The sequence below is a fragment of the Trichosurus vulpecula genome, chromosome 1, assembly GCF_011100635.1.
Source record: "Trichosurus vulpecula isolate mTriVul1 chromosome 1, mTriVul1.pri, whole genome shotgun sequence".
NCBI classification, from domain to species: domain Eukaryota; kingdom Metazoa; phylum Chordata; class Mammalia; order Diprotodontia; family Phalangeridae; genus Trichosurus; species Trichosurus vulpecula.
In genome coordinates, this window is record NC_050573.1 from 201,613,161 (window position 1) to 201,637,592 (window position 24,432).

General features: G+C 34.6%; 1 protein-coding gene across 1 annotated transcript in view; it reads right to left on the minus strand.

The window, feature by feature from the left end:
- The window catches only part of ZNF236 (zinc finger protein 236), a 228,706-nt gene that overhangs the window by 56,304 nt on the left and 147,970 nt on the right, over positions 1-24,432 (minus strand). The window contains exons 19-27 of the mRNA XM_036760000.1: positions 23,545-23,696; positions 21,192-21,425; positions 15,422-15,704; positions 12,833-12,936; positions 7,612-7,968; positions 6,226-6,371; positions 5,884-6,127; positions 5,258-5,437; positions 3,104-3,259 (exon numbers count right to left, since the gene is read on the minus strand). Coding sequence (XP_036615895.1) covers positions 3,104-3,259; positions 5,258-5,437; positions 5,884-6,127; positions 6,226-6,371; positions 7,612-7,968; positions 12,833-12,936; positions 15,422-15,704; positions 21,192-21,425; positions 23,545-23,696 — 1,856 coding nt within the window. The remainder of the gene's footprint in view (positions 1-3,103; positions 3,260-5,257; positions 5,438-5,883; positions 6,128-6,225; positions 6,372-7,611; positions 7,969-12,832; positions 12,937-15,421; positions 15,705-21,191; positions 21,426-23,544; positions 23,697-24,432) is intronic.

Sequence of the window (24,432 nt, forward strand, 5' to 3'; positions counted from 1 at the left end):
GAACTGAAATAACTATAATTAATGATGAATCTTCACTAAAATTTGTGTTATACCTTTCAGTTCAAGAGAACAATACAGAAGAGAATACTTGTTTACTACATAATAATGGCTGTTCAAAGACAATTTAGAACTAAGTATTATGAAATAATAATGGGAATTATTATGTTGGTCTAGAATAATTCCTCTTAATCGAAGGACCTGCGATTAATCTAGCATAAATCATTAAATCCAACAAAAAGAGGAATCTGAAAACAAAACAATTCTTCTGCAATTAGTGCTCTAATTTTTTACATACTGGACAGACAGAGCTGGGTTGTAACTTTTACTCTGATATAAATGTTTATGAATGAGAACAGAACTTTCAGTTTTACTATGGCTGGCACCGATACCTTAACTACAACCAGTAGCGACAGGCTACTCAAACCACTCTAACAAAGTCTTATTATCTGTTAACCTATTTGACATTAAGGAAGAAATATATCTGATCAAGGTTATCTGCCAAAATTCAGTCCAGTTCAAAGATTAAGGAAAGCTGAGAACATAACTCACTCGCTCATACCGAAATGACCCTATATTTTAATGACAGCCAACACAAGCAAAGCAAAACTCATGAAAACTCTCGAATAGCATTTAATTTCGGATTCTAAATTTTATCCATTGGATGAGTTCACAAAACAAAATAAGATGCTGATATTAAATCTTATAAATTGATATGTGGAATAAATTAAGAAAATATAATAAAAAATAAATCTCTTAGCCAACTTTTAAAATATCACAAGATGATAAAAAATAAAAATTCAGGAGTAAAAAGTCCATTTGCCTTTTTTAGTCAGATATCATTGACATAATATATTGAGTGCTTTTAGGCATTTTATTAACAATGGCTATACTGCATTAAAAGATTCTGGATCTGTCCCTGCTGGTGTGAGACTCCATCAGTATTTATCTGTGGGGGCAATTTTATGAAGATGCCCAACCATCTGTACTCATACTACATCAATAGTACCCTTAAATAGAAAACTTGTGGACAGAATAAAGATAAATGTATTCACATATTTTTTCCATCCATTTGTGGACCATCATTACTATAATCCCCCATTTCCAAATAATACATTGAGCCATCAAACATCAGGATAACCAAGTGGCAGAGACAACTACTTATTTTTCCAATTAAACTGGAAATTCTCTAATTTCGTTTCCTGTTCCATCAATCTACCAAAAAATTATTGAATAGCCCCAATAAAGTTACTACCATAAGGACTGCTAACCTTTTGACCACTGATAACATAATTTGAACAGAGCAGAAAAACTCTAGAACCTCTTGAACAAGAGGTCCCCAGTGTAATATGAATGATCCACATTTTTTTCCTTCCCATCAATAAAAGATCCACATGGGGAAAATATACCTTTACATCTTCACATGCACCAAATGGTAAGTGGAAAGATGATTAAAATTTCATTTGTGCTCAAGTTAAAATAAATGGAAATAATTATTATTATACTCCCTGTTTCTTAAAAAAATGTCATTTAAGGAGCAGTAGAGTACATTATCCTTTCTGTACATTTTGCAGACCAGGTTCTCACTCCAGAATCTCTAGCAGAGTTCAATAGTGTGGCTAGCTGCAGTTTTTACTGATCAGCAATGACTTGGAAACTAAAATTCACAGACCAAATACATTCTGCAAGATATTTGGTACTGCTTGTTTGATTACAAATAAGGATTCCTAAAGTGAGATTCTAACAGAAGCTAAGACAACAGTCTCCTAATTATTATGGATTAAATTATAATGAGCTCACATGAGAGCAAGTTAAGCTTTTTTTTATTAGATTATAAGAATGGCTCTGTGATTCAATAATAAAAAGTACTTATTTCAAATTCACAATAAATCTTAAAGTTTAAAAAATAAAGTGATTAACAGAGTCATTATTATTAATAGATTGATAAAGATCATGATAAAATGAGAAGTGATGTTATGGCAATGGAAAATAACAACAGACTATAATTCCATAGACCCAGAATCAGGTTCCTCATTTATAAAATGAAGCGTTTAGATTAGATAGATCTTTAAGAACTCTTCCTGTTCCAACATTCTGTGATGATTCTGATCTCTAATATGATTCTAAGTTAATATCTTATTTATGTTTTCCTTTTGCTTCAACTGAAGTTCTGAAGAATCCTCTCAGTTACTAAGTTTAAACATTTTATATCTCAGACCTCCAACTAAAGAAAACATTTTAAGGATCCTCCTGGAGGCCTAACATCTCCTTTCTCCTACCTCTTTCTTAGCAGAAGGAAAGAAAAGGGGGATATGGAATAAGTTAGATTTGAGACAACTAAATTTTGTTCATGTGTTCATTTTATGTATAGCTCAGGAGTTAATTAGATAAGCTTTAACTATGGAAACAGTTGGAAGTCCAGGTTTGGGAAGAAAATAATAAGGGTAAACTTAACGAGAAAACTTCTTGGAAAATTAGATAAAGACTGTTGTGTAGAAAAGCTTACAATGGAACTAAGTTTAGATAAAGATAGTACAATAAGCTACTCTAATTTCTTTCATGCTGCTATGAAGTTCTATATCTTTTAATTGTGCACCAGTGCTTTACTTATCTTAGTTGTTTGAATAATACAGGGATGATGCAATATTTTTATCAGTAGTATATTTCTAATCTCAGCAAAGGCACTGTCCATGTGTCCATTACTATGAACTAAATGCCACCTGGTGGTAGCCAAAAAATAAAGTATACTGCAGTGCAAATAGCAATCTATATCAGGGGAACTGCTGACCTAGAAGATCTCATCACTAAAAAGGGAAGCTCTCCCACAGGGGACAGCAAAATGCTAAATTTTTACTGTCTTTGTCTATTAGATTAAAATTATTCATTTTGGTTGATATGAATTTTATTTATAAGAATTAATTTATAAAGCTTTAATCCTTAAGGTTAAAAAGCAGACATAATTCAACACTGTCTCATCTTGGGAAAACTGTATGTATGTTTTTCATGCTGAAAGACAATGCAAATAGTCACATTTATTTACATATGCTTTAGGAAATGAAATATGAAATTTTGGAATGTTTCTCTTGGCTAAATCATTCCAGCATACCTGAAGAGTTTAATGTTGCGCTCTGAGAGAGAAGCTGATCATTACTTATTGTTAATGTGGCACTAGGAGGTTGATTATTGACGGCAGGAGCTGACAATCGTATGCTTCCATTTAATTCGCTATTTCCATTAGTATTATGTTGAATAAGATCTTGACCTAAAAAGAAATTAATTTTGTTAACTTAAAAAAATCAACTTTATTTGCTTACAATTAAATGTTAAAACTATTAAGGCTCTCTAAAAACTCAGTATTCAAATAACAGAGAGAGAAATGAAGACCATAAGCCATATTTTTCTAATGTGAGAAGAGACATCTAACTAAATAAAAAATTCAGTGTCAATGTAAATTAGGCTTTCTATGTTTGACATATTAAATGACAATATAAATAAAAATGCTGATTTAGAGAAAACAGGGCTTTCTTAAGAAATATTTATGCTAAGACCATATTTTAACTATTTTTAAATTTTGTGATTATTTGCCATATTTCCGTTAAATATCATTGAAAAGATTTTATAATACTCTAGCACATACAAAAATTTGCAAGGCTTTGTATTTATGAGAACAAAATGTATTCTATCATACGGAAAAGTTTATCTTCATCAGAACTCCACCTAGTTTCAATAACAACTTATAACATTACAACTCTATAGCCCTGCATTTCACATTCAATTCTGAAAAGGATAAAAAAATGTTGGCAATGATTGTTAAATCTTTAACAGTGGAGAGGAAAGACAAAAAAAAATCAATTAACATCATTTTAGTTACTAGTTTCAACCTTCCTTACAATCAAAATCTTTCAAATATAAAAAATTAGCTTATTAGGTCAACCTACACTAGTAGGGTATTATAGAAGATAATGAATCATAAAACAACCAAAAGGCCTAGTAAATGGAAGAGTATGATAAAGAGAACTAAGACTCTTGGCTAACACACAAAGGAGATAAACAATCCAACTAGAATGTAAACTCCTTGAGGTCAAAGTAATTTATCGCTACATCCCTTACAGTACTAAGCAAAGTACCTCACATGTGACATGCATCAATAAATATTTGCTGATTTGATCAATCTGAATAATTTCAAATTTTAATATCATTAGTTACAATTTGTTCATTAGTGCCAATATTTCAAGATACCATTTAAAAGGCAAAGCTCAAACTATGTGTTTTCAACAAGTTGTTATTTATTTAGAATAAAACCAGATTTTTTTCTACAGTGTTCTATTGCTATAAACCTATTGTAGAAATGTTATTAAAATATAAGAAACTTCATAGTAGGTCAAAATAATGGTCCATCTAGTCCACAGAATTCTTTCTCTTGAAGTGCTATCTTCTGTGAAAGAGCAAGATACTGTCTTCAAAATATTGTTAGCTTATGAAAGCTAGTTTCTTTGCTTTAAAAAAATGTGAATGTTGATAAAAGTGGGACAAAGTTTACAGCTTCCAAAGGTCATATGTTCATACAAAACACTGGGTGGGGGCAGCTATGTAGTACAGTAGATAGAGCACCAACCCTGGACTCAGGAGGACCTGAGTTTAAATCTGACTTCAGACACTTGACACTTACTAGCTGTGTGACCATGAGCAAGTCACTTAACCACAATGCCTTACAAAAAACAAAAAAACAAAAAAACCCACTGAAGTCTTTAAAATGTGTGATCATGTATAGTTCAGAAGAAATTTCAGAAAATCCATGAGAACAAAAAACAAAAGACATTATATGCACATAAACATAATCTTGGAGTAGTTAAGGAAATTTAGATGGTTTTAAACACAAAATGCTAAGCCTAATAATTTTCAAGTGAATTTTAGCAACCAGGTAACCATATTGCCAAAGATGCTTGCCATCTAGAGACCCATTCTACCTGTATTTGATAATCTTTTATGAAGATGTTTAAAATTTTTTCTTTACACATATTTAAGGGTACGTTATTTTCACAAGCTAAGGAGTATCTTCATAACTTAGTACCTGTAACATATCCAATTTACATAAAAGTTAAATTCCTAAAACTTTAAATAATTAAATTGCGATAGCATGAAATTATTTTATGGTGTCTAGCCTTAATGAACAGAAAATGTTACAAGGTAACAAACAGGAAGTATACCTAAAATGGTATAAATATGAAATATTGCACTGGTGTAAATATAAAATACTAACCAGATATGGTGAGAGTAATTTCTTGTGAAGATCCTGATGAAGTTGGAGCAGTGGAACCAGCAGCATGGGCTAAAACCTGACTGAGACTTGAATTATTAATAGTCAAGGTAATCTCGTGCTGACCATTAGAAGTGGATACTAGACCCTGAGAAGTCATCACTTGAGAAAGATCTTGTGTACCTGATTATGTAAATAAAAAAAAGATTTAAAAATATATATTAACAAATATAAATTGCCTTTTTCTCTTAAGATCATTTTCTCTCTTCTAATATCTAACCAATTTAATTAAACTTTCTGGTAGTCTAGAAAGAGTGAGGAAAAGAGGGAATGGAAAACAATTTTCAAAATAACCCAAAGAACAAGAAACTGCTATGGGTAAATATGTACTTTATAATAATTGGAGTAACTATTTAAAACAAACAATTACAATACATATATTATGTAGATATTATCTATCATTTAGAAAGGATAAACATAACCTGATTGTAGTTTACTTAAATTCACTTAATGAATTTCAGAAATAAAAAAGTGTTATGAACTACTTCTTTAATAGCATGATTTCATAATGGTAATTAAACAAATAATTGAAGGCAAGAATATCATACTGCCACGTAAATGTTTCTTACCATTGTTGCTGGAGGTCAACATGGAATCTTGTTCAGATAATGGTCCTATTGTCATATTAGCAGAAGATGTCACCGTGGGTTGTAAAGACAAACTTGAAATTGGCTGGATGACAACATTGGCGGGAACAGTGCTGTCAGATGACTGAAGGGAGTTATTTTGTGTAGCCAGATTAGGTTCCCCAGTTAGTTGTTGAGCAAGTATATTACTTTGCTGTAATGTCTGTTGCAAAATACTAGGATCAATCTGAAAAACAAGATAGTTTCATAACAAAAATTTCATATTTACAAGATGCTTGAATTATATTACAATATTAACACAAAATGATTGGCTTTTCATCTTACCTGTAGTGTAATGTTATTAATACTAGAAGCATCAATTCCGGAAATTTGCACATTGGGTCCAACAAGATTACCAGCTAGTTGTAACTGTATGCCTTCCAGGGTGGCCAAGCTACCATCTGTCAAGGACACAGTTAAATCACCACCAGCTACCAAAAAAAGATATACAAATATTATTAAAACGATCCTGGCCATAATTCTAAAACAGCAAACTACATACACACCCCCCCACACACACACCCCTAAAATGAGTCATAAAATGTTGTAGCAGCTGATAAGAACTGATATTCACACTTTATGATTTACCAAATGACTCACATGTATTATTCTAATTAATGTACCATCATAAAAAAAGTATACACCAAAAAATGTATGAATACCTTTCGACATTTGCAAGCAAAAAGAAGAGTAGTAAATTTAGTGTTTTGTAAACCCTAACATCACATTAAAAAGTTATAAAACCAGTGCCCAGAATTGTTTCAACATAATGTGGGCATTAATAAATTAAAGGCCTCACTGAAATTTGCAAGCTTAATTAATTAAAATATTTATTAAATGCTTCCTTATTATGTCCCAGGCACTGTGCTATGCACTAGTGATACCAAAAGAATAGTAATGATAATAATAATAATTGCTGCCTTCAGAGAGCTGAAAAACTGAACTACAGAGAGTAGTGGTTTCGATGGAATAACAAGAGAGAATAAGGAAAAGCTTCTCATAGAAGACAGCATCTGAGCTGAGCCTCGAATGAAGCTAGGGTAGATTCCAAGATTTAAATTTTTCAAGTGTCAGTTTCTCTATCTGCAAAATAGTAATAAGACACCTACCTTACAGGATTATGAAGAGCATGCTCTACACATCTTTAAGATATGCATTATGCAAGCGTGAGATGATATTATTAATAGTTAGGATACGAGAATTTTTTTTTAAAACAGGAGGGCAACCAAAAGTATTCTTGTTTATCATTATTTGTTAAAGAAGGAAGTCATGATGTTGACCCGTGACACTTACATATTGATTTCCTATTTGACAAAGTAAAATACTCTTAATGAGAGCTGAATGAAATTGACTAATGTTTCATATAAAATTGATGGTGAAAACTTTAAAGACTTTAGAACTATAAAAGCTTTACAAATACAACTTATGAACAAGTTCACAAATGTGTGTAAGCACTGAACTCAGCTAAGTGTGCTTTTTGGAGCAGGCATGTCTAAATCAGTAGTGGATAAAAGTCATAAATGTAATGAATATGTAAAAAAGGAAGATGGGACAGAAAAAACAGGAGTGGGAGTGAGAGGGGTAGAGAGAGAACTTAATTTATCCCCCCGCCTCGCAAAAAAAGTTAGAAGGAATACCAATAAATAGAACCTAAAGAAATTAAAAATTTACCTGACATGGAAGCAGGGAGAATGGCCTGACCAACAAGGCCTTGCTGAAGCAAATTTTGATCAAATTGTACTGAGTTATTCATAATAAACACATTGGGGTCTGCCGAAGAAGAATTGAGGAGATTGACTGGCTGCAGGCTCTCATTTGGACTACGGGCGACAGGCTTTCTAACTTTCTTATTTTCTGGTTTATAATGACACTGTATGTGCGTTTTCCTTCGTCCCGAAGTACGAAAACGTAAATCACAATGTGGACACTTGAAAGGCTTGGCTCCTGTATGTAGACGCATATGAACTTTGAGGCTTCCTTTTGTAGAAAATGAATTGCTGCATACATGACAACTGAAAAGCTTCTGACCTAGAAAAGCAGCAGGATAAATCAGTCAAGACAGAATCAATAAATGTTAAAACTGTGCAGTGCCAGGAGAGGTATAATATTTAGGTAACTGTTTAGGTAAGTCCACCTTCTATTTTATGTCTTCATCTAACTTCTGCTTACTAAGGTATGTGATTTTAAATGACTGAAATGTTTCACACAATAGCATTTTTTTCTTTAAAGATAAAACATTACAACTTATCTTCTAGCCCAAACAAGAAAACTGTGGCCACTGGAGTCTAAGGTCAGCTTGAACTCCATGTGACAGAGGAGTGAAGGGAAGAATGTGTAGATAAATTAGTATATATGGGCAAGTTATTTAAACGCTTTGTGCCCTAGCTTCCTTATAAGTAGTATGAGAATAACAGGAATAATACTTGCACTGCACACAATACTAGTTTAAGGAAAGGACTTTGCAAAATGCAAAGCATTATGGAAATGAGATCTATTATTACTGTGGCTGGAAATAACCTTCCTTTTTTCTTGCTGATGTCAACCTGAAATTTAATGTCATGGTCATATTTAATGTAATAAATGGAAATAAATCAACAATATTTAGTTTGTTCTGCACACAACAGAGATAACACAAAAGAACCAAATAAGTCAATAGAGAAGAATGTTAAATGCAAGAAAACAATGATGAATAAGCTGTTATGTTCCATCATTTAAAAGTGATTAGTGCATCTGAAAAGCATGAAAATTTTAAAAGTTACAATTCTCAAAAAAGGGCATTTATTATTTACTTTTTTGGTTATTTAAAAAAATTCCCCTTACATTCAAAAAGAAAACAAAAAAGCAAGGTAAAAGGTAAAGGGGATGAAAAAAATACTTCATAGGAACACAAACTGAGAGCTGGAAACAACCCTAAGAGGACATTTAGTCCAACCTAATCATTTTACAGATAAGAAAATTGAGGCCCAGAAAGGTTAAAAGACTTTCCCAAGGCCATACAAATAATGACAGAGGCAGAATTTTAACCCAGGTCCTTGGATAATAAATTCAATGTTCTTTCTACTACATCATGTTGTCTCACTTAAATAAATGCAGTATGCTTTTAATTCTTAAGAAAAAGAAAATTATGTATTTGTTCTTCCATTTTAAAGATTTTTTTCCTTCCAAAAAATTATTGATTGAGTTGCTTTAACCTTAAATTTCTACATAAAAGGGAATTTTCTCTGATTATTTTGTTTATTACAGAACTCCATCCTCACACTATGGGGTGATTCCTTAAAAGAATAGTTAGCTAATACCAGAATACAAAGACACTAGTTTTCTTGATAATTATATAAAATATACTCACTTTTGTCAAGGATTTGTTAAAAGGTAATGGTGGGGGGGCAGAGCCAAGATGGCAGCTGGAAAGCAGGGACTAGCGTGAGCTCCCCGCCAAGCCCCTCCAAAGACCTATAAAAAATGGCTCTAAACCAATTCTAGAACTGCAGAACCCACAAAATAGCAGAGGGAAGCAGGGCTCCAGCCCAGGACAGCCTGGATGGTCTCTGGGTGAGGTCTATCCTGCATGGAGCTGGGAGCAGAGCAGAGCCGGCGTGGTACCAACCAGACCAGGAGCTGGGTGGAGCGTGCCCTAGCGCCCTGAATCAGTGAGCTGCAGGAGTTACCAGACTTCTCAACTCACAAACACCAAAGACAACAGAGAAGGTTAGTGGGAAAAGCTGCTGGGAACAGAGTTTAAAAAGGAGTTCAGGGTTCGGCCACCGCCCTGGGGGCAGAGGAGGTGGGGCAGCTACAGAACTATAGCTGCAGTTGTTTCTGGGCCCCAGGCCCATGTGGTGGGAGGAACTAAGTGGCAGATCAGAGCAGGAGTGAAGAGCCTGCTGAAGATCTAACTCCAGTCCAGGTTGGGGGGTTCTTGGGGAAGGAGCGCTGGTGTGGCAGAGCTGGTGCATCCCCCCAACCTTGGAACATAGCTCTCTTAACTCTACAAGCAGTCATACCCCACTGAAAAACTCAAGGGTCAGGTTAGTTGGCTGGGAATATGTCCAGGCAGTGAAAACGCACCCAAATTCAGTCTCAGACTTTGGAATCTTTCTTTGGTGACAAAGAAGACCAAAACATACAGCCAGAAGAAGTCAACAAAGTCAAAGAGCCTACATCAAAAGCATCCAAGAAAAACATGAACTGGTCTCAGGCCATGGAAGAGCTCAAAAAGAATTTGGAAAAGCAAGTTAGAGAAGTAGAGGAAAAATTGGGAAGAGAAATGAGAAGGATGCGAGAAAACTATGAAAAACAAGTCAATGACTTGCTAAAGGAGACTCAAAAAAATACTGAAAAATATACTGAAGACAACAACACCTTAAAAAATAGACTAACTCAAATAGCAAAAGAGCTCCAAAAAGCCAATGAGGAGAAGAATGCCTTGAAAGGCAGAAGTAGCCAAATGGAAAAGGAGGTCCAAAAGACCACTGAAGAAAATACTACCTTAAAAATTAGATTGGAGCAAGTGGAAGCTAGTGACTTGATAAGAAATCAAGATATTATAAAACAGAACCAAAGGAATGAAAAAGTGGAAGACAATGTCAAATATCTCATTGGAAAAACCACTGACCTGGAAAATAGATCCAGGAGAAATAATTTAAAAATTATTGGACTACCTGAAAGCCATGATCAAAAAAAGAGCCTAGATGTCACCTTTCAAGAAATTATCAAGGAGAACTGCCCTGATATTCTAGAGCCAGAGGGTAAAATAGAAATTGAAAGAATTCACTGATTGCCTCCTCAAAAAGATCCCAAAAAGAAAACTCCTAGGAATATTGTCACCAAATTCCAGAACTCCCAGATAGAGGAGAAAATACTGCAAGCAGCCAGAAAGAAACAATTTGAGTATTGTGGAAACACAATCAGAATAATACAAGATCTAGCAGCTTCTACATTAAGGGATCAAAGGGCTTGGAATATGATATTCCTGAAGTCAATGAAGCTAGGATTAAAACCAAGAATCATCTACCCAGCAAAGCTGAGTACCATGCTCCAAGGCAAAATATGGATTTTCAAGAAAATAGAGGAATTTCAAGCTTTCTCAGTGAAAAGACCAGAGCTGAATAGAAAATTTGACTTTCAAACACAGGAATCAAGAGAAGCATGAAAAGGTAAACAAAAAAGAGAAATCACAGGGGACTTACTAAAGTTGAACTGTTTTGTTTACATTCCTACATGGAAAGATGATGTGTATGATTCACAAGACCTCAGTATTAGGGTAGCTGAAGGGAATATGCATATATATATATATATATATATATATATATATATATATATATATATATATATGTGTGTGTGTGTGTGTGTGTGTGTGTGTGTGTGTGTGTATGTATATATGTATGTGTACATATATATGTGTGTATATATATATATACACATATATATATACATATATATATATATACACACATAGAGAGAGAGAGAGAGAGAGAGAGAGAGAGAGAGAGAGAGAGAGCGCACACAGGGTGAGTTGAAGATGAAGGGAAGATATCTAAAAGAAATAAAATCAAATTAAGGGATGAGAGAGGAATATACTGAGAGAGGGAGATGGGGAGAGATAGAATGGGGTAAATTATCTTGCATAAAAGTGGCAAGAAAAAGCAGTTCTGTAGGAAGAGAAGAGAAGGCAGGTGAGGGGGAATGAGTGAATCTTGCTCTCATCAAATCTGATCTGAGGAGGGAATACCATACATACTCATTTGGGTATCTTACCCCACAGGAAAAAAGGAGGAAGAAGATAAAAAAACGGGGGATGATAGAAGGGAGGGCAGATGGGGGTGGAGGTAATCAAAAACAAACACTTTCAAAAGGGGACAGGGCCAACGGAGAAAATTCAATAAAGAGGGATGGGTTAGGAAGGAGCAAAATATAGTTAGTCTTTCACAACATGAGTATTGTGGAAGGGTTATACATAATGATACTCATGTGGCCTATGTTGAATTTCTTGACTTCTTAGGGAGGATGGGTGGGAAGGGAAGAGGGGAGAGAATTTGGAACTCAAAGTTTTAAAAACAGATGTTCAAAAACAAACAAAAAAAAGTTGTTTTTGCATGCAACTAGAAAATAAGATACACAGGCAATGGGGCGTAGAAATTTACCTTGCCCTACAAGAAAGAAGGGAAAAGGGGATGGGAGGGGAGTGGGGTGACAGAAAAGAGGGCTGACTAGGGAACAGGGCAACCAGAATATACACCATCTTGGAGTGGGGGGGAGAATAGAAATGGGGAGAAAATTTGTAATTCAAACTCTTGTGAAAATCAATGCTGAAAACTAAATAAATAATTTAAAAAAAAAGGTGATGGTGGTACTAAAATAATTTAAGCCTGTGCAACAACACAGATCAATTACCTAAATCACTCATTAAGATCATCACGTTTTCCTGTTTCTATCTACCATTTGATCTAAACCAAGCAATGTGGGGTACTGAGCTACGAAGACCTGGGTGTAACAGACTTGATAGATACTGGCTATGCGGTAAGTCATTTAACTTCTCAGTGCATCAAGCGAATATTACAAATATTGTAGAAAAAGTGCTGATTGACATTTATAGAAGGAGTTCTAACACAATGGTTTGATATGCTAATGACATCACAGATTCAGTTTTTTAAAAAATGAATCCTAACTTTGCTACTGTCAGGAATATTCTTATTTTGGGCTCATTCTTATGTAATTTACTCATATTTGTATTGCTTTTACAATTGCTATAGATAATCATCTTGTTCAGAACATAGGTTGCCCATGAAAATAATTCCCACTACTAAACTGAAACCTTTGAAAGGAAAAAGAATACCCCAGTAGACACAATAAAATAATTCTTCAATGTCCACACAGAATGAGATAGTTTATTTACCTGTGTGTGTCTTTACATGGCAATCCAGAGTAGATTTAACTGTAAAACTTTTTCCACATTCATCACATTTATATGGCTTTTCTCCAGTATGGATTCGGACATGCCTAGACGAAAAGCATATATTTAATTCTTTCCGATGTTTATGAACTACTTCACAAAGTTAATTCAAGTATATTAAAGCATAAACAATTTCCTACAATTTAAAAGTATTTATTCATTTTCTATAAAACAAAATGTTCAATTTTCCCTCTTTTTGGAAACAAATCTATTAAGACAAATCTATTAAACAAATTATTGTAAAACAGTAAGACTAAGCAACTTAGAGTGTAAGTGGCTGGATAAATCTTACGACTTCCATTCTTTTAAAAAAAGAAAAAGTCAAAAAAATTTTTAAAAAATGAATAATTTTTCTCAGATTCAACTATTATTTATAATTCATTCTACTATTTTCCCAATAGTTATAGATATATTTTTAACCATTTTGTTGCCAAAGTTCCTCGAGTTCTGATTCATTAACCTCAATCTTTATTCCATCAACTACCTAGTACTGAAGCCAAACTATCAAACGCTACATTTCTACCTATAAGAGTCCACACTTGGTTTACCCCTTTCCAAAGCCAGTCTCCTCCCCTCTGCAGTCTTCTTACACATTACAACTCACCGTATATTTTGTAATCCAGTGACACTTGTCCTGCTACCCTTGAACAAGAAACTCCATTGTCCAACTCACAGCATTTTCATTGGCTGACTCCTATCTTAAATATTCTCTCTTCTCATCTGTACTCCCACGTACCTTAAACTTCCAGGTAAATTCTAATTCTAATGCTTTCCTTCTAGTGATTATTTCAAATTTATCTTATATATAGTTTGTTTGTGTATAGTTGTGTGTATGTTGTTTCCCCCATTAGATGGTGAATTCTTTCAAAGCAGGGACTGTCTTCTTTCTTTGTATTCCCAGAACTGAGCTCAATGCCTGGTACACAGTAATTGCTTTAAAAATGTTAACTGATTATCAACTGTCCCACTCATCCATAAACACTCACTCAGCCCTTAATTCTCACGGGGTCATCCTCTAGCTCTACCTCTCCACTTAACCTAGCCCATTAACCTCCTATGAAATACTTCCTTGCCCAGCCCAGACTCTTGTGGACAGTTACTTCAATAATGCCTTAACACCCTATACTCCCTCAATTCAACAATTTACTTGGTACTTTTTTCTAATACGTGCTGAGCAGGCTACAAAGATCCCTGCACTCTAACAATCTAAGGAGGGAGGAAGAATAATATCTAACATCCATGGAGTTTTAAGGTTAGCAAAAAACTTCCTTAGACCCCTGTGAGGTAAGCAATGCTGCTGTTATCATTGTTTTTTAAGTGAGGAAATTGAAGCTCTGAAACATTAAGCATCTTCATCAGAAAAGGAGGTAGTCCAGTCATGTAACGAGACACAAGAATAATAAATGGGCTTGCTTAAATATGTCATGGATATTCATGAAATCATACCATTAAATGAATAAGCCAGGAAAGGCCAGTCTCCAAACTCATCTGCTCCTCAAACCCTGAGAGGCGAGTACACAGTTATCATCATCACCATGTTATAGAACAGGGTTTCTTAAACTTTTTACACTTATGACCCCTTTTCCCATTTTGGCAGCGTTTGCTGACAGCATTGGTTGGCGTTGTGTGGGTTGAGGGCACAGGCAATGCAAAGTGTGCACGCTTTGTGTTCAGAACCAAGGTTGCAGTGAAGTTGCACAATGCAACATGGGCAAGCGCTGCCAGAAACACTTCAGATTCATTATGTGTTTGCTTTTGAAATAATTTTTGGTTATTGCGCATTCAGAAACCTTACACTGTTCCCAAATTTTTTGTAACCCCATATGGGATTGCAACTCACAGTTTAAGAAGCACTATAAAGAACATTAATAAGAGAAAGCAACACCATTTAGTTGGAAGATATGACCAAGATTCAGAGACTGTGACCAATTCATGGTTATTCAAGAAATATATGTCAAGGCAGGACTTGAGACAAAGTTAATTAGTCCTGATACCTAAGGCTAAACTCTTCTATTACAACATGTTGTCTCTTAATCAGGCTCTTCTGCCTAAGAAGGGAGGCATAAAATCCCTAGTTGTCCAAGTGACAAAGCCATGCCCTGTGCCCTTCCTTCCTGCCATCCATCCAGTACCTCTCCCCACCATCCCTTACACCCTTCCTCTCTCCCTTTCTCTGCCCATCAGAATCCTCACTTTCCCTATAAAACTCAATACAAATACCACCTTTGCCATGAAACCATCCCTCACTTTCTAACTATAAAATCTGCCCCTCCTTCAAACTACCTCTGACTTACATATATGCTTTATCTCTCTAAGAGAATGTATACTTCTGGAGGTGGGAGATATCTACTGTTACACAGAAATGAGACCACAAGACAACTAGGAAAAATGGCAAATGAAAATGACCATAAATCTCTGAAACTAAATTCCTAAAGTACATATGGAAAGCAATGAAGGTCTTTCAACATGATGACTTCGAGAAGAAAGTTAATGCTCTGCAAACAATTTAACAATAATTTGAGTAAAATTTACCTCACTAAGTCACTGGGTTTTTTAAAGCTTTTGGGACAATAGGTGCAGCAGTTGGCATATTTTGGCTCCGCCTCCAGTTCAGCCTGCTTATCCTTTATTTCACTAATTCGGTCTTTCTCTGCTGCAGACTGGACGAGCACTTTTTCAGAAACTGTAGCACTTTCTCGTGGTCTGATTTTTGCCAGTTCTGCTGTTTCTTCTTCTGTGAAAGTGATAACCCCTGGACGAGATTTTCTAGGAGTAGTTCTTTCAGAATTTTCATCTTCTTCTTCCATGCACACAACTAAGTCAAACACACAAAAGAGAATTATCGTTTAAAAAAATTTTAAATATTCATAAGTAACTTATAGTAAAGAAATATCTAAGATTTTAAAATAGCAACAAAAGTATACTGTTATATAATAATGATGATGATGATGATGATTATAGCCAGCTTTTATATAGTAGTTTAAGGTTTGCAAAACACTTTACAAATATTCTCTCATTTGATCCTAACAATGCTGGAAGGCAGGAGGGCACCAGGTGGCCCAGTGAATACAGTGCCATGCCTGGAGTCAGGAAGACTCATCTTTCTGAGTTCAGATCCGGCCTATGACATTTACTACCTATATGACCATGGGCAAGTCACCTATCCCTGTTTACTTCAGTTTCCTCATCTATCAAATGAGCTGGAGAATGAAATGGCAACCCACTCAAGTATCTTTGCCAAGAAAACTCCAAATGGGGTCCCTAAGAGTCAGACACAACTGAAAAACTTCTGAACAATGAAAGGAGCTATTATTGTTCCCTTTTCACAGATGAGGAAGGTTGAATGATTTGCCCAAGGCTACACAATAAATGTCAAAGGCTGGATATCTGAACACAGATCTTGTCTCCAGGTCGAGTACTCTGTTTACTGAACCCTCTAGCTGTCTACATTACAATATTAATAATATTTAATATTACTACTAAAGGTACTAACTTTTAACATTTAGGTTTAAAAACTAAATTACTGCAATAAGAAATGCAAGCCAAAACAACTCTGAGCTTTCAAGGTACCTGAGCAAATTGGCAAAGATGACAAAAGAAGGAAACAATATTGAAGGAGTTTGGGGGCAGAGGGAGGGAAGGTTCACTAACACCCGTTGGCAGAATTATTAATTAGTGCAACCATTCCAGACAGGTTTTTGGAATTATATGAAGATAGTAATTTAAATGCCCACATGCTATGAACTAGAAATTTCACTGCCAGTCACACATCAGAAAGAAATCAGTGGAAGAAAGACCCAGATGCACCAAAATATTTATTGTAGCATTTCTTACAGTAGCAAGTAATTGTAAATAAAATATGCAATGATCCACTGGGAAATGGTTAAACAAGTTCTAGTGCATAGATGTAATGGGCTATTACTGCTCTATAAGAAACAACAAATATAATAAAATCAGAAGCATGCAAAGATTTAAATGAATGGATGTGAAATGAGGTTGACAGAACCAGGAAAACAATATACACAATAAACACAATACAAATGGAAAACAACAGCAACATTAAAGCAAATGAAACTGAGTTCTATTAAAGTACGACCAAGGTATGCCCCAAAGAAGAAAATGAGAAGGCATTCCTCAAATACACACACTTCTTTGCCTAACTGGGGGACTACTGGCATAATGAACTGTATAGTATGTCAGAATTTCTTTTTTATATGTTAGTTTTCCAGGAAAGTGTGTTCCATTTAAAAAAAATATTCTTAGTTCTATGGGATTATGGGTAATTTAGAGAGTTAAACTCATTAATATTTAATTTCAATATGACAATAAAAGATCCCTATAAAACTTATTGTTCCTATGAATTTTAAACATGAAAATATCTTAAAGGACCTATGATCTTAATTAAATGAGTATTCCCTCTAATAATATTACAATGTAGTAATCATCAAAATAATCCGGTACCGCATAAAAAAAGTCAAGTGGTTGGTCAATGGAACAGATTAGGTATAAAATTTACAGAAGTAAATGGCCACAGTAACTTAGTGTTTGATAAACCCAAAGATCCAAGTGACTAGGGCAAGAATTCATTTTTGAGGAAAACTGCTGAGAAACCTAGAAAGCAGCGTGGCAGAAATTAGGCACAGATAGACATGTCAAACCATCTACCAAAATAAGCTCAAAATGGATACATGATTAGAACAAGGAGGAAAATCCTATCATACTTCTGGATAATGGAAGAGTTTATGCAAAACAAGGGACAGAGAAGATTGCAGACAATAAAATGATTACATAAAATTAAAAAGTTTTTGCACAAGGAAAACCAGTACAGTTATTAGGAAGGAAACACAAAACTGAAAAAAAAAATCTTTGTAGCAAAATTCTCTGTCCATAATGTATAAGAAACTAAGTAAAATTAATAAAAATAAGAGAAAACCCCAATTGATAAATGGCCAAAGGACCTGAAGTAGTTTTAAAAGGAAGAAATTAAAGCTTTTGAGTCATATGAAAAAATTCACTAAATCACTAATAATTAGAGAAATGCAAATTAAAATAACTCTGAGGTGTCACCTGACACCTTTCAGATTGGCCATCATGACAGAAAAGGAAAGCGACATATTCTGGAGAGAATGTGGGGAAACAGGCATGCTAATACACTGCTGATTGAGTTGTAAGACCAATCTGGAGAACAATTTGGAACTATGCTCAAAGAGTTACAAAGCTGTGCATATCTTTTGACCCAACAATACCACTAATTCTGTACCTCAAAGAGATCAAAGAAAATAACCCATTATATACAATAATATTTATAGCAGCCCTATTTGTGGTGACAAAGAACTTTGGAACAGCTGAACAAGTTGTGGTATATTATTGTGAGGTTATACTATTATACTATAAGAAATGATGATGGGGATAGTTTCAGAAAAACTTGGGAAGATTTACAGAAACTGATGCAAAGCTACATGAGCAGAACTAGGAGAAATTGTACACAAAAAAAGGAAGACTGTAAAAATAAGCAATTCTGGAAGACTTGGCTGCTCTGTTCATTACAATGATCTACAACAATTCCAAAAGACTCATGATGAAAAATACTATTTACTTCCAGACAAAGAACTGATGGACTCAAAATGCAAATTGAAGCATACTTTTTTTCTGTTCTTTTTCTTTTTTGGAACATAGATAATATAGAAATATATTTTGTATGACTTCATATGTATAATGGATATCAATTCTTGGTGGAGGGAGGGAGAGAATTGGGAATTAAAAATAAAATTTAGCAATAAAAAAAGAAATAGAAAAAAAATTTGCAAATGATTTGATATAGGGGGTGAGAATAAGGAAATGATGATGACACCTAAGCTGTGAGCCTGGTTAACTGAAGGGTGGTGGTACCCTCCAGAGTAACAGGAAAATGAGGAAGAGGAAAGAAGTCACAACATCCACTTTAAGATGTCTAATAGGCTCCTGAGGATGCGAGACTAGAGGTCAGTAGAAAGCTACTGGGGCTGCTAGGTGGCCAACTGGATAGAGGGCTGGGCTTGGAGTCAGGAAAACTCATCTTCTTGAGTTCATATCTGGCCTCAGACACTTACTGTATGATCTTGGGCAAGTCACTTAACCCTGTTTGCCTCAGTTTCTTCATCTGTTAAATGGGCTGGAGAAGAAAATGGCAAACCACTCTAGTACCTTTGCCAAGAAAACCCCACATGGGGTGACAAAGAATCAGACTGAAACAACTGAACAACAACAGAAAGTTTAAAGCTGAGTACATAAATTTGAAAATCATCAACATAGAGATGATAATTGAATCTATGAGAGCTGATAAGATCACCAAGTGAAATAGTATAGAGGGAGAAGAGCTACACAGCAGAAAGCTAGGCACAGCCTAACAGGCATCCCTTTATCAAACTCAATGCCTCTCTGGGTCAAGAAGGGAAAAATGTGACTGGTTTAGAAAACAAGTAAGCCCTTAGGAGATCAAAGTAGCCAAGGCTCAGAGCACTTGTGGAAAGAGAAATGATGGCAAGCATTTTCACAGGACTTTAAAGATGCCATCTAGGGGAAGAATGCAGAGTAGATCAGAAAATTCCAAGCTCTCAAGATTTTCCCCCACAAGAGATAAAATAGCAAACAAGGTGCTAGTAAAAATAAATAAGAATAGAGGCCCAACCGGGGTCTTCTTGGGACAATTTGAGATCAGAAGAAAAATCCCAGGAAGAGGTTTGGCCCGGGTGAAGAGTAACCACCTCTAGACTAGTTCCCCTTAACAGCAAGCAGCAAGCCCCGGGGTTAGTTGGTTGGAGAGGTTGCCTTGCCCCAGACACAGGAACTTTTACCCCCAGGGATAGTGAGGGGAGTTACTTGGGCATCTGAGCCTGGTAAGATTTAGGAAACCTCTGCTGACAAGGAATGCCAATATGGAACCAGCACATGCCCAGTACCTGCAGAAGGAGTGGGGCAGAAAGCCCCTGGCTGTGGGTATTTACAGGAGGTTGGAGGTTTGGCTTTGGTTCTAGGTTAGAGGGGAGAACTGAAGATCTGGGGCAAGAGGCACTATCCCTCAAACCCCAGGGCTAGAGGTGATTACAAAAATTTAGCTATTACCAAAAAAAAATGCACAGGCAAAGGAAAAAGAATCCAATGATAGAAAGCTATTGTGGAATTAGAGAAGATCCATCATTCATCTGCAGAAGATATTGAAGTAAAGAAACCCCCAAAGAATAATGTCAAATGGTCACCTGACCAAAAAGAATTCACAGAAGATCTTAAAAAAGACTTTAAAAATCAAATGACAGAGATGGAGGAAACTTTTTTTTTTTAAAAAAGAATAATCCAAGAAAAACAAGGAGATTATGAAAGGAAAGTCAACCAATTAGAAAAGGAGATCCAGAAACTCAAGGAGGAAAATGATACCTTGAAAATTAGAAGTCAGCAAAATTATGAGCTCAAGAAATAAACAAAATATGTATAATGAAAAAATAGAAGAAAAAGTGAAACATAAGAAAAACAACAGATTTGGAGAATAGATCAAGCAGAGAAAAAGTAAGAAAAAAAATAACTGTACTAAGATGCCATCTAAGGTTCCTTCGAATTTTGAGATTTTTTATTTCTAAGGACCTAGTATATGCTGAGTGGTAGAAATACAAAGATTTTTAAAAAATTTTTACTCTCAAGAAACTTACATCTAAAAAAGAGTACCTTCTATTTTCCTAACCATAAAAAAAGAAACAAAAAAAAAAATACAACAGAGGGTAGGTTAAGCCCATCTTTAATATAGAAAACTGCAAGTCATTTCTCTGCTTTACTCTGGTACAAGTTTTCAAAGTCACCCTGTCTCTGTGACTGCATCAATAACAGCAGCAGCAGCAGCTAGCTTCTATCTATCACTTTAAGGTTTGCAAAGCAAAGCACTTTAATTCATGATCCTCACAACAACACGAGGTGGCATTATCACCACCATTACTTTACTCCTATTTTACATATGTGGAAATTAAGAAACAGGTTAAAGAGACTTTTCTGGAGTCATACAGTTAATAAATGTGTAGGGCAAGATTCAAATTCAGGTCTTCCTGACCCCAAGATTCACATTCTATCCACTGCTACCACTTAACTGCCTCTAAAATGATAAAAAAAAAAAATAACCTGGCTGCAACTCAAAGTGCTTATAAATTAACAGATGAAAACATTAATGAAGTTTTAGTTTTTCACATTTAGGATTTACATTTTCAGCATGCTTTTATGTATTTGGTAGCTAAATATTATAGCAATACAGGAAAGAATAGATTTTTCTTAATTAAAAATTCACCTCCTCCTCCTCCTCCTCCTCCTCCTCCTCCTCCCTCTCCAGCTGTTGCTACTGGAGAAGAGACAGTCTGGTGCTTCTTCATATGTTTTTTGCAGTGAACTGTTGTTCTGAAACTCTCTTCACAGAACGGACACTTATAAGGCTTCATGCTCATGTGAGTTGCCATATGTCTGGTGAGACTACCATTGGTAGTGAAGGATGCATTACAAATATTACAGCTGAATGCTTTTACACCTACAACAAAAACAATATTATCAAAATCCATGCAGTTAAAAAAAAAAACTTCATTACTTTGAAAAGACCACAGGAGATTTAAAAGTCTAAACAAATTGCTAAACAAATAGAAGTAAAAAGGAAATTGGTTGCTTTACCCACAGTTTCCTTTTTTTAGGAAGTGAACTGTCTTAAGAACATAAGAACTATTGCACTGGGCAGTCAGATTCTATTTTATTTACTCTAATTTTCCATGACTGACAGAGGCACCAAGGGATATAGATGGAACAGCAAGGATATCCTGGTTGATTTCAACTTCCAAGGTTAGTAAACCTCTCAAATATCTTAAGTTTCTCACAGTAACCTATTATGCCTCTGCTGTTCTTTAATTTAATTAAATTTAATTTAAATTAAATTTTTTTAAATTGTGTTCTCAGTCTAGACACTCTCTTGGCAATAATGCATTCTACAAATTTATTCATCTCTATATGGAGTTGCACTTCTTCTGTCTGCATTAAATGTCTCTTTCAAGCTTTAATGGCTGCAATTCTTCCTCAAATTCCACAATTTGGTGAATAAATGTTTACCTTATCCACTTAATGCCTATGCTTTCAGAATGACATGTTTTCATAAGCTGCTCATGGCAGCACACTTCATGTGGTTCAAAGAAATATCTCACAATTAAATAAGAGAAAAGAACAAGCATTTATACAGAGACTATATGACAGGCATTGTGCTAAGTACTTTTAGCAAGTATTATTTGATCCTCACAACAATCCTGAGGTAGGTGCTGTTATTATCCCCATTTTACAGTTGAATGGAAGCAGAGAGAGGTTAAGCAATTTGCCCAGGTTCACACAGCTACTATGTGTCTAAAGGTTGGATTTGAGTTCAGGTCTTCTGACTACTTCTATCTACTGCCTCTTCAATTTTTACATTAATTTTAAAAAATTATATATTTTAAATTCAGTTGATGGTCAAATTATCAGGAGGTAGAGGAATAAATTACAGCAGGTGAGGCCTCTTATATACAACTTTTCTAAAGAAAAAATTTTCCCCAAAAAACATGAATTGCAAAATGGAAAACCAAACTGTCTATAGTGAAAGAAATAGCAATCTAATTAAATTTAGGTGGCATACTGAAGCACATTTAAATAGCTTACACTTTGTTTACCGATTACCTAACAGAATATTTTAAACCAGACACAATGATAGGCAGTAGTATTTAATGGGAAAAAAATACTGCGTTTTAGTGTCTTTACTGCTTACTAGGCTATGCAAACTTGGTCAAGTTATTTAGCTTCTCCAGATTAAGTTTCTTCTACCTCACAGCTGTTGTACATGTAATGACTCATTAAAATATAAAATGCTAGCCAAATATAAGGTATTATGGGTTTGGAAAGGACCAAATAAATTGCTTATTTCATGATAAGAAAAGTGAAGACTAGGGAGTTAAGTGGTGTACCAAAGATCACATAACAAATTAGCAGAAAAAGACTGGACAAGAATATGGTTCTGATTTCACTGTGTTTACATATTTTGAAGTATCATGTAAGCCTATAGGAAGTTAAAATTGTCAACATACTATAGAGCTTTACTCCTCTAAATGCTGTCTTCATAATCCATGCTGTATGTAGTGACTGTCTTATGTGAGGGACATCCTAATACTTAGTTTGCCTTAAGTAACTAAGCCACTTTGGCTGAGAACAAACAGTTGCCTGACACACTAAATCTTGCTCTATAAACATGCTCTACAGACAATATTACAATATGGTTTTTGCATACCATAGAATGAAGAAAGGTATCATATTAAAGGATTTAAAGAATTATTATCTCCTGGGCCAGTCCAGTGATGTAAATTTATTTTTTAATATTTAAAAGTTATAATTTATTGCCTAAGTATAGAGAAGCAAATGAACACAAAATAAAAGTATGTGCTAAACAACAAAGTATTAGACTACAGTATGAAAGAGTAAGACCAAAAAAAAAAAAAACTTACATGATGAATAAGGAGAAAATATAGCTGTAACAGACACAGCAATTGAGCCTTATCCATTTTCAACAGTAAATGACAGAAATGTTAACAATATTCCAACGTTCCAAATTTATGGTCTCCAAATAAAAAACCAGACTTTATTACCTGTGTGTGTCTTCTCATGGGATTTGAGAACACCTGAGGAAACAAATCCACGTCCACAGAGCTTGCATTTATAGGGCTTCTCACCAGTATGTGATCGCACATGTTGTTTTAAGTGACTGGATTTCTTAAAACCTTTGTTGCAATATTCACATCTATAATGAAAAAAATAAAGAATTGATACTGTGTCACTTTGTCCAGGCTTACAAAATGAAAATAAAAAACCTGTTACAAAAGTTGGCATATGATAGTACTATGAAAATCCTGACAGCTAGCAGTCATGATTACTGTTATAGTTTGCATCAAGCTATGTTTAATATTGTACACTTTATTTGAAAAACTGACCAAAATGTCACATTCTTGGATCATATAAAATAAAATACTCTGTTACAAGTATGAATCATAAGTAACGTCAGAATATTATACTATCCCAGAGACATAATCTTGCATAACAATAACCACTGGTTTCTACAGAACAGAGGTGCCAGTTTATACAGATTACTAATTAATAATGTAATATAAAACAGCTAATAACTGAAGTTATTTTTTAAAAAAATTTGATATGTTGGGTTTTTAAAGTTTTAATAAGTATATTATAATTATTTCAGGATTTTACAACTATTATACATTTTAAGTTCACATTTCAAGTGTTTTTTAGATATGAACCTAAAGATAATCTATTTAAATGGCCATGATACAACACTATTTTTATGCAGCTACAAAATTTTAACTGGGCATTCTGTCATTATCTATTAACCAAAATGTTACTATAACTCAGACTAGGGACATACAAAGATAATACTGCTACCATTCTTCAAAGAACTTTTATTTATAATGAAAAACTTATATTAACTACAGATCGATCTAAAAGAGGGGGAACTTACCCTGATG